Consider the following 11,706-nt stretch of genomic DNA (forward strand, 5'->3'; position numbering starts at 1 on the left):
GCCTGGTGGTAACTGAGCTGTTTCTAACAGTTACTTTGCATCTCTGTCAAATATCCAGTGTCCCTAGTGATGTTGATAAGTTGGCAAAATTAAGGACAACAATTCCAAATATTTTTACATTCATACACAGCTCTCCGGCCAGTTTGCTCCCAGACGCACATTCAGAATAAACACATACTCAACATTAAGTGATTATTTATTTTTCAGGTTTAAAAGGCTTCAAAATACGTATGTACAAGTTAAATAAAACAAACTATACTCAGAGAATCGAGGTACAGCGGATTATATAAATATACAAGATCTGTTTTATAGGACATAAAAAAAAGAATGTCATCATTGCAAAGAAAAACATGCAAGAAAGGTAGGCAAATTAGGCCATCTTGGCAAGGAATATATTAACTAAGATGAGTCAGAATAAACCCCTAGACATCAGGGCAAAATTTCTTTTCTCCACCTCCAGGCTGCCTGGCTTTCCTCTTCTGCGCTGTGCTGTGTACTTCTGAGTCTGTGGCCTCTGGCAGGTCACCAGGCGTCTCTTCCTCGTCAGCCTAAGAAGGGGCAGAGGGTGAAAGGTGAAATACAGACAGAGGCACGCAAGTGCCAGGATGGAACACTGAGGCACTGGAATGTTCTTCCCAAGTACTTGTCACCTCTCACTGTGGTGTAAACGTCAAAGGGACAGCATCTTCCTTACATGTTTTTTTTCCTTTCCACAGGCAACACGTAGCTGCTACTTAACCCAGTCTGAAGGATGTTCTGACCAGAAAGAACCAGAATGTGCTAATCTCCCCACTCCTGTAATCTGTATTTCCTCACATAAGAAAATCCTATCAACTTAAAGCGGGCGGGTTTTCCCTTCATCCTTCTTTCATGAGTGACCCCAAAGGAAGTGTTGATCTCCCCCTCCCTCTTGTGCCTCCCTCCCTCCATCTTTCTGATTCCTGTAAACAGTCCCTAAACAAACTTAAAGAGAATTCAAGTATCTCCCAGCTCTCCAAACTACCCCCCAAAATATAACAAAACTCAACCAGCTGCAGCCTGCCCTCTAGTGTTGTCTACAGATGCCAACAATTCAGAAAACCTATTGTTTTTTTATTGGTAAAATCATTCACAAGGTTACAATAGAGAGAAAAAAAATCAACCTGTCATTGTAGGATACAGTAAAAATGTGAATGTGTACATACACAGACATAGACACCTTTAGCATGGCTAACACCAGCAGCAAAACCAGAGCTGTACAAACACACCTTCTGTTTCTGTCTCGCATACTTCTCTGTCCACTGCCTGGCATTCTTGAGGAAGGTTGGCTTATTATATTTAAATTCTGAGGACTGAGATAAAATAAAGAAGTCAGTGGCGAGAAAAGTGATTTGCAATGGTAAGCAGTGGTGACCCGCCCCAAGGAAGAATCTCTTACTATGTCAGCCATGAGCGGGTCATCGGGGTTGGGTTCTGACATGAGCAGCTGAATAGAGGTCAATACAGTCGCAATGTTGAGAGACGGCCTCCAGGCTCCCTGCACACACAGACCGGCGCGAGCTTCCATATTAGTGAGACTATGGCACGCTAACTCAACAGTTTTAGAAATGAGGGTCACAGCGCGCGGTATCACCCCTTTACCCACCACTCACTTTTGGCGGCAATTTGAGGACATCTAGACAAATCCTTCCAGCAGAGTCTATGTTGGGATGATAGATTGGAGTGAGAAATCGGATCTGAGGAGGTTCAAATGGGTACCTTTGAAAGTACAGGACAACAGAGAATTTTCAGAGTAACCCTGCTGCTTGCTACATGATAAGCAATTTCCTGGTGACTAATCAGAAGACAGACTTTGGGAGGCAAGCTTTTCATTGTCCCAAAGTGAAATGATGGAATTAAAACCATAATAACACCTATTCCCTGGAGGGGAAGCCACCTAACGCTCTGAGAATGCACGTATCTCCTAAGAGTAAGGATGCCAATCTTCTCTATTGCCAGATTTCCTCAATCGTCCCAATATTTTTTATAGCTTTTCCAAAACTCTATCTCATTCAGATTATACACTGCATTTGGTTATTTCTCTTTCATGAGACACAAACCTTGGAGAATTCCCAGTCTATTTTCAGAACTGATGTAACATGTGATCACTAAGATACTTCTCTCAGGAATTTAACAAGTTTGGTCAGGAGCTGACCAGGTGAAGAGATGTCTACATATCAATGGTTAGATATTCATTCCCCGCCTCCTTCCAATTCTGCACACAACTATAAAAATGGTAATTTACTCGCTGAGAGTCTTAAAGGAGATCTGAATTACAAGGGCCCCTCATGTAGAGTCAGAAGCAGAATGGCAGTTTCCAGGTCCTGGGCGGGAGAACTGCCAAGTTCCTGTCTGAGCTTCAGCTTGAGAAAATGGAAACATTCTGGGGGTGGACAGTGGCGAGGACTGCACAAAACTGACTGTATTTAAGGCCACTGAAACTTCTGCTTAAAAACAGGTCAATTCTGTTAGGTATATTTTCCCACAAACGAAAACAGGAGGAGCCTTAGGTGTGATTTAGCCCATTTTTTAGAGAAGGAAAGTAAACTCCAGAGAGATAAAATAACTTGCCCACAGACACGTTAAGTCATGGCAAGACTGGAACTTAAATGCTGCTTCTTTAACTCCTAGATTTAACACTCAACTACAATGCTCTTCCAATTACTGCTTTTCCTTGAAAGTTTAAAATTGACTTCATACTAACCTCTCAGGAATGATAACTTCTAGCTTGAAAAGGCCTTTTTCATAAGGTGTGTTGGCTCCACCCAATATTTCTTAAAAGAAAAGTTAAAAGGAAACTGGATTACTTGAATTGCCACACCATACGAGGTTCTGAAAGAGTTTATGGTCCTAACAGAGAAGTTGGGTCTAGGATAAAAAAATCTACCTCAGTGCTTTAACAAGTCCTCAAGCAACACACCCTTAAAAGTTAATGGTATTAAGAGGACAAATGGAGTTGAAAAATGCTGGCCACAAGTCAAATAAAATTTACAGATTGTTTTACCTGGACCCCAGTATTCTTATTTATGTTTCCTGTCTGTCCAACAGATATTTGAGAGGGTGATCTTTGGTCTAACGACTGCTTAAGAGCTGATGCCAAAATCTTGACTATAAATCAGCAAAAGGTGCCATAAAAAGGCCAAAGAAAAAATGTCAAGCAAAACTTGTCGAAATGTAAACGAATTAGGGTACCGAAAGATGGCAGGGCACATTAACCTTCCAACTGCTCCCTATGGTAGAGACTACACGAATGTTTGAATTTCAGCACAATCTTTACCAGGACCATGACTCTCATCTTAGGTGTGTGATACCCACGGGCTCGCAGGTCATCCGTTTGGTCCTTATGCTGCCAGCACGTGATGCCTGGGGGAGGTTCTGTGGCTAACAGGCTCAGCTCCCTCTTCAGCCTCGAAGCTCTCTGCATGATCCACCAACGAAAGGAATCCCAAAGCTCCCTCCTTCACAGTAAGAGCTGCTGGGAGGAAAGGGACAAGCATAAACTAAGCAGCAAGATGGCTGCAGAGCTTTTAGCACGCTGTTTCAATTTAGCCAAAGACAAATGGATTACTTGTATTAATCCCCATTCTAAGTCTGAAGTTTTCCACTTCCTTCTTGTTATCTATTCAAGCAAATGCATTTTAAAAATAAAGCAGAAGAAGTGCAAAAAAATTCTACAAACAACAAAAACACTGCATGTTTTAAATTAATGTCTGTTTCCACTAATAAATTATAAACTCATGAGGCAGTGTCTGTGTCTAATTTTGCTCACACTACATCTTCAGCAAGCCTGGCACAGAGAAAGGGGCTTGACAAGTGTTAGCTGTGGAAGGAAGTCTACATGTGCTTTGTGAGGAGAGCAAGAAGAAAGACACAGAAATAGTCAACGCTCTTGAGATATTTATAAGCTAATGCTTAAATGTCTGAGATTATCTTCATGTATTTTGGACCCCATCTGCTCCCAGTTCTTCAGAAGTCCCACTCCACCAATTATTCCATCTTTCCCTAGTATTTCCAGTTTTTTCTTCTTCCCATCAACTTTAAAATATACTTAAATTCTCTCTTATTTCAAACACACACACACACCCACTCAAACCCCTCCTTAACTCTAGTATCCCTCTAGCTACTACTCAAAGGATGCCAACCTTTTAATTTGAGCTACAAATACCATCCTAGTTTACAACTTTTCTTTCCTCTTGATTCATGGTGTCTTTGGAGGAACACATACCCTTAATGTTAATAAAGTCAATCACAAAATTATTTCCTTTACATTCACACTTTTTGTGTGTTAAATTTTTCTTTACTTTCAAACTTAGATATTATTAATATGCTTTCACATTTATTACTTTAATCTACTAGGAATTGATTTTTGCATATAGAAGGAAAAGGGGTCCGATTTTTTTTCCACCGTCCTAGAACTTTTTATTGAAAAGTCCATCCTTTCCCTGCTATTGTCATAAATTCAATTTTCATGTGTGTGGATCTGTTTGAGGTGATCAAATTTGTCCTACTGTGCTAGCTATAATTTCAAGTACACTGTTGAATAATGCTGTTCTTGCTCTATTTCTACCTTTAATGGAAAAACTTTCAACATTCTGCATAAGGTAATATCAGCCTGTAACTCTTCTTTTTAACTTTGTCCTTACCAGGTGTCGAGGTCATGCTATGAAATGAGTTAGAGAATGTTTTTTTAATATATTATGGACTAAACTGGGAGACCATTCTTTGATTTTGGCAGAACTCCATCTGATGCTAGTGTTTTCAAAGAGAGATTTTTAACTACAAACCCAAGTTCTTTAAGTATTAGAGTTATTCCAGTTTTCTATTTCCCCTTGAGTCAACTCTGACAAATTAAATTTTTCCAAAAACTTATCTATTTCATCCAGATTTTTATTTACTTGTAGTTATCTTTTTAATTCCTGTAGTATCTACAGTTATGGTTCCATTTTCATTTCTAACATTGCTTATTTGTACCAGCTTTCATTTTTTCCATCAGTCTTGCCAAGCATGTGTCCATTTTAATAGTCTATGCAAAGAACATTTTATAATTCCCTGTTGGAAATTTGTTCTCTATCTAAATAATTTCTATGACTATTTTTATTCTTTCCACCCTTTTGCTTTCCATCCCTGCCCCTGCTTCATTCTTAGGTTAGATGCTTACGTAATTATCCATTTTTGTTCTTTACAATTGTGAACACATCTTCTCAATACCACTGTATTCTGGGGTTTTGATACATAGATTACCTCAATTTTTTCCGAATTTCTGTATGAGTTCTTCTTTGACTTATTTAGGAAACAGGTTGCCTATTTTCAAATATGTGGGAGTTCCCAATATATGTCATAGATTTCGGTAGATTTGGACATCATTTGAAATTGGTGGTCTTGCTTTATTGAAAATATATACAGTCCATTTTCTTAACTGTCCCAAATGCACTTAAAAGAATGTCTAACCCAAGGTTACTGGGGGCAGTGTTCTAGATATGCCACTACAGAATTTCCAGTTCAAATCTTCGACATCTGTACTAATTTTTCCCCTTCTTTTAAAATCACTTATTTAGTTTAATTGATAGTTGATATTGACGTGAAATCTCTATTTTCTTCTTTAGTATTGTCAATTTGCCTTATAATTTTAGATATCTAGTAATCCCTTTTATTTAAAGAATATTTCATATTAGAGTTTCCCTGGCTTTCCATTGTTACATGCCTGCAATATTAACTTTTATCCCCCCCCCCCTTTTTTTTTTTAAAGATTTACTTATTTGTACAGGCCAGAGATGCGGAGGGTGAGAGGATTCACCAGAGACAAAGTGGGGTGCAGAACAGGCAGATCGACGAAGTATACTGCTGAGGGGAGCAGTGGGTGGGTCAGAAGAGGTCTATACTGCTGAGGGGAGCAGTGGGTGGGTCAGGAGAGGTCTGGCGCCCCATGTGGATCTCCTCCGGGGCAGGGGGATTGAACTCATGCGGAAGTGGCTTAAGCTTCTTTGTGCTGTGTTTTAACCCGCTGCGCCACCTGGGAGGGCCTATCCCCTAACTTTTAAGTTCTCTGTACCTTTAGACTTTAGAAGTGCCTATTATGTAAGTTTGGATTTTTAAACCCAGCCTGTATCTTTTAACTGGTACACTCTCTATGTCTATATTTATCAATATGTCAAGTCACCTTTGGGTAAAACCACTCAAAACTTACTGAACAAAAAAAAACTTTTAATTGCTCATAATTCTGCAGGTCAGCAATTTAAGCTGAGCTGAGTTAAATAGTACTTCTTGACTGGGATTATTTATGTGGCTTCTCTACTAGACCTTTTGGAGCCTTTATTTGAAGTCATTTGGAAGCTGTACTGGCAGCAGATCAGACAAGGAGGTCTAAGCTCTTCTACCTTTGATGGGAGAACTGGTAAAATCATATGCAAAGGGGTCATACAAAAACAGTTGGGAGGAATTACGGCCATTTTCCAAACAATCTATCATAATCATAATTACTGACATATTTAGACTTGTTCCTACATTCCATTTCATCTTTTTTTCTTTATTATTTATTTATTCTTTTAGTTGAGTTGACACTAAGACCCCCCTAGTAGGTATGGCCACTGTAGAACACCCACTACCAAATCACCCAGTCTATACCACTGCCCATCATACTTTCTTCCCTCTGTTCTTACTCACCTCACCCTCTCCTCCACCCAATATTTCAGCTCCATAGTCAGCTTTCAAGGTTTTTAAGTTTGTCTTCATCGGTCCCCTATATTTGGTTTCTCTATATTCCAAACATTAGTGACACCATCTGTTTACCCTCTTGTCTAAAGCTTCTTTTTTTCTTCTTTTGTACTGTTTATTTTCTTGTTCCATTTTCCCTCTCTACTAGCTTGAAAGTTTTTTTTTTTTTTTAATATTTATTTATTTATTCATAGAGAGCTGGGGTACAGGCCAGAGATGCGGAGGGTGAGAGGCTTCACCAGAGACAGAGTGGGGAGCAGAACAGGCAGATCTACGAAGTACACTGCTGAGGGGAGCAGCGGGCAGGTCAGGAGAGGTCTGCCACGCCATGTGGTCACCTCCGGGGCAGGCGGAATCGAACTCATGCAGAAGTGGCTTAAGCTTCTTGGTGCAGTGCTTTAACCCGCTGCGCCACCAGGGAGGGCCCACCAGCTTGAAAGTTTTAATCCATATTTGTACTACTTTAAGAAATTATCAAAGAGGTTTAAGTTACATGTTTAATCTATTAATGTTTACACTTACCATACCTTTACTTTTCTCCCAAGTAAAACAAGGACAGAATGATTTAACTCTCACTGTATTTAGTACTAAAGCACCTTTAGATATCATCTAGCTCAACATTTTTTATAGACACATAATTTAAAAAGCCTCAAAAAGTGAAATGGCTTGCTTTTTCTATTTAAAATTAGTGGTTAACTCTGGATGTTTGACTATGAATAAGTACTTTTTAAAGAGTGATCACTTCATAGTACAAGTAGTAAGATTTTTATAGGAAAAAAGTCCTATCTCCTCTCCCCTTAAAACCTGTTTTCAGATCTCTTGTATGCTTGTAGGTTGTGACCAATTTCCAGCTACTTATCTTCATCTCCTCTCAGCCAAGACTGCTTAACTATCAAGCACAATCACAAATTCTCTCAAACCAGTTTTCTTTTTAAACCAATTTTCTAAGACCAACTGTAGAGCTGTAGCCTCACAATCAGAGGTGCAATACGGCTCCCCCTTGCTAGCTGCCCAGTGCCCTAGTTCTGTAACCAAACCTACCTTGATAACCTGTCTAACAACAAAACGCCTGAAAGATAGAGCCATGCTGCTCTTACACAGTCTGTGCCCCACTGGAGTCTGGACAAGGGTTGCCAAATACAGGACACCCAGTTAAATTTGAGTTTCATCCTGATAATAACCACCCCCCCCCCAAAATGGAAAAAACAAACAATATCAGTGAGCTTGGGACATTATACGTTATATAATGTAACCTAGACTCTCAGAATGGGGCAGGGCAGAGAAAATTGAAGACCTAGAGCTAAGTCCCCCCGCAATGTGATGAGAGCTACAAACGCAGTGATGTTTGAAAATTCACAAGCACAAGAAACATGAAGAGTTTATGGCACATACTAAGCAAACTGCAGAAAACCAGTGATAAACAAGAAAGTTAAGAAACAGCTCACAGAAAAACACAAGAACAAGAAAATGAAGAGAGAAAACTGTTCACTTAGAATTCTTTATCTGGCAAAAATTAAGGGGGTTAAGTAGAACAATGAGGAAACCTAAAAGGAAATCCTTGTGACTTTGGGCCTACATATGTCACCAAGAGCACAAGAAAAATATATTAGATTTCATCAGAATTAAGTTTCTGCTCCAAAGATTATCGTGAAGAAGTGATAATACACAAGAGGGGAGTACATAGTCACAAATTTACAAACATATATACCTGATAAGGGGCTTGTTTGTATCTAAAAATCTATAAATTATTCCATAATAAAAGGTGAATAACCCAGTTAAAGACCTGGATAGACATTTCTCCAAAGAAAATACAAATGACCAGGCCCTCCCTGGTGGCGCAGCGGGTTAAAGCACAGCACTGAGAAGCTAAAGCCACTTCCACGAGTTCGATCCCCGCCTGCCCCGGAGGTGACCACATGGCGCGGCAGACCTCTCCTGACCCGCCCGCTGCTCCCCTCAGCAGTGTACTTCGTCGATCTGCCTGTTCTGCTCCCACTCTGTCTCTGGTGAAGCCTCTCACTGCCCCTGAGCCTCTGGCCTGTACCCCAGTTCTGTATGCACAAATAAATAAATCTAAAAAAAAAAAAAAAAACAAATGACCAATAAGCACACGCAAAGATGCTCAGCATCACTAGTCACCAGGGCAGCGCAGCTCCGCGCCACGCCGAGAACACACCTGCAAGGACACTGCGAGGGCCACAAACCACAAGACGGTATCTAAGTGTTGGTGGAGGTGGAGAAACTGGAAACCGCATACATTGCTGGTAGGAAGGCAAAATAGTGCAACTGTGACCACCCTGAAATTCTTGCCCTAGGTATAGCCCCAAGAAAATTGAGAACACAGGCCCAAACAAAAATCTGCAAATGCTTATAATGCATTATTCCTAGTAGTCCCCAAATGCAAACAACCCAAGTACCTAAAAACGGAAGAATGGATAAACAAAACAGGGCATCTCCCTACAATGAAATACTGTACAGTAATGAGAAGAGATGAGTATTGACGCATGCTAGTGCGACGGCACGGATGAACCCCAAGTGAAAGAAGTCAGGCACAGCAGGCCATAGATTGTCTGGCTCCATTTACACGCACTGTCTAGAGAAGTCAAGTTTACAGACAGAAATAAATCAGTGGTTGTCAAAGGCTACGGGGAACAACTGCTGACGGTCACGGTGTTTCTTTTAGAAGCGATGAAAATGGATTGTGTTCTGTGAACAGGGTAAAAACCACTGACCTGTACTGTAAATAGGTGAATTATAGGGTATGTGAATTATATGTCAATGTAATTGATATTAATAATGAAAATAATAAAACTGGAGAGCGGCATGCTTCTTTAAGCCAGGCAACGCAGCATTTTGGTGCCTTTCTAATTTTCAGCACCAACTCACCAACCAGGATTTTAACAAAAACCTAAGGACCAATACACGTGAATACTGGACCCAGATGATTACAAGCACACAGCAGAGACTAACCAGTTCAGCAAGTATTTTGATTAGAAGCTCATAACAACAGACACACAGAGTAGATCCCAGATAATAAAAGGGATAGAGAATTTATAGACTCTGATTTTTCAAAAAGTAAATGAAGCAAAGAGAGAGAAAGAGAATGGAAAAACACTTGAGTCAGTTTTTCAATGAAAGGGTGTGAAAAAGTTCAGCAGAAAGGTACATAATGAAATACCATGCTCACTCACAAAGATTTAAATGTTAGCTTATTAATTTGCAAAACTATAGTGAGATTTTTAATTTCATATATTCTGCTATTTGGGAACTAATTATAATCAGATTACAGATGAACACAGATTGCAATTAGCAGGATGATTATAATTTGTGTCCCACTGAAATTCACCTGGAGATCTGTTCAAAAGCAGCTACATGTGTATTGATTGGTGACAATCTACTGAATTCTGTCTCAAAGACTAATTTTGGTCCCTTGATTTCCCTTTTTTTCTCATCTCCAGGTATGCAGCTTCTCCACAACACACACTTTCAGAAACATATAAGCAGAATAATACTATAGATGAATTAATATATTAAACAGAATTAATTATACTACAGCAGTCTTTCATATAAATGATTCTTTAAACTACTTCCAAATTTCCTTAGCCACACCTTTAAGACCATAATCTCTTGGAGTAAATTACTCCACTAGATAATTAACTTCACCTTTTATATACACATCCTTACTATTTTCTCACTAAGCAGATACTGGGAATCAATGACAATAAAACAAGTACCCACAAGTAATAAACTGTACCTTTATAGAAAATGAGAACACAAAGGAAAAGCATGGAAAAGGGATTAGAATAAAGTGAGAACCAGGAAGACGACTTCTCTATTGGAGGCAACCAGCCCCAGCCTCACTGTATTAATACATATTGGTATATCTACTACTTGACTCAAAGCCATCACATACTGTCTATTTTCTAGCTATAAAGGTTCTTTACAATCCAGCCCAACTCATGCTTCCAGCCTCATATCCCACATATTTAGACTTCAGCCACATTTCTGTGGCCCATGAAAGTCTCTCTCTTCCACACCTGCAGACAGATACATATTAAAAGACGTCTACCCCTTCTCTCGGGAGCATTCCAACCCTTTACACCCAGTGCTTCCACACCCAGATAAATCGCAGGTTTTGAGTCATCTCTGACTTTCCTTCATTAGGGAGAAGCTAGAGGTCAGGTCCTTTGTTGAGGTTTTTAAAACTGTAATCAACGATGCCTGACAATATGCAGCCGCACTGAGTAATTCATAAACGAAATGAGGGTTCTGGACCAGAGGATGGGGAAAGCCGGTGCACACCGCCGCGGCGCGGCATATTTCTCCCAGCGGTGACGCGAGGACGGCTCGGGGGATTCTGGGCTCTAAACCCTCCCGCGGATACCTAAGGTCCGCCTTTCTAGAAAAACTTCCCGCGGAGGAAACCCCCACGTTAGGTAGAAACAGGTCTGCTTCTCCTCCCCAAGGCCCTGAATACTTCCGCCAGGACTCGGCTGTCACGGGGAACACCTGAAAACTCCCTTCACCAGCACCGACTCACCTTCCAACCCAGCAGCTCCCAGCCCCGCAGGTTCCCGCGCCAGCACTTCCGGAATTGGCGTCGCCCCGCCTCCCGCCTCGTGAGGATTTTGATTGGCTCGAAGCAAAGCCCCGGAGACGAACGCAGCGCCTATTGGCCAGCGCCCAGATCCAGCTTCCGCTCGCGCCGCTTTCAAATTGGAGCGTGCGTCGTTACAACCCGCCTGGTTTCTCAACGCGGACCTGGGCTGCCCGGCTCAGACTTCCCGCGCTGTGGGCCGGTGCAGCTCTGAGGTCAGCTTCTGTTCAGAACCGAGAAGGAGGTAGGAATGGCTTCTTAGGAGGCACAGTGGAAGGGACTGGAGATACTTAACCTAGAGAAGGGAAATCTTTTTCACATGGAATGATTTACTGCTTTTGAGACCACATCTGAGACCCGTGGAGTTTGGGCAGCGAATT

The 11,706-nt window shown here is 40.9% G+C and overlaps 1 protein-coding gene across 2 annotated transcripts; it reads right to left on the reverse strand.

The window, feature by feature from the left end:
• Positions 1 to 210: 210 nt before the first annotated feature.
• UBE2T (ubiquitin-conjugating enzyme E2T) lies at positions 211 to 11,328 on the reverse strand. 2 transcript variants are annotated; one of them, XM_004685509.2, is made up of 7 exons: positions 11,270 to 11,328; positions 3,334 to 3,493; positions 2,723 to 2,792; positions 1,632 to 1,737; positions 1,418 to 1,516; positions 1,248 to 1,331; positions 211 to 548 (listed from the first exon to the last, which is right to left on the reverse strand). In XM_004685509.2, the coding sequence occupies exons 2-7, from the start codon at positions 3,440 to 3,442 to the stop codon at positions 423 to 425; spliced, it is 594 nt and encodes a 197-aa protein (XP_004685566.1). In that variant the 5' UTR covers positions 3,443 to 3,493; positions 11,270 to 11,328; the 3' UTR covers positions 211 to 422. The 2 variants fall into 2 exon arrangements, with proteins under 2 accessions (XP_004685566.1, XP_012582256.1); XM_012726802.1 differs by having other exon boundaries at positions 3,334 to 3,490; positions 11,270 to 11,321.
• Between the last annotated feature and the right edge of the window lie 378 nt (positions 11,329 to 11,706).

Source organism: Condylura cristata, unplaced genomic scaffold, assembly GCF_000260355.1.
Source record: "Condylura cristata isolate star-nosed mole 26May11 unplaced genomic scaffold, ConCri1.0 scaffold00018, whole genome shotgun sequence".
NCBI lineage: Eukaryota > Metazoa > Chordata > Mammalia > Eulipotyphla > Talpidae > Condylura > Condylura cristata.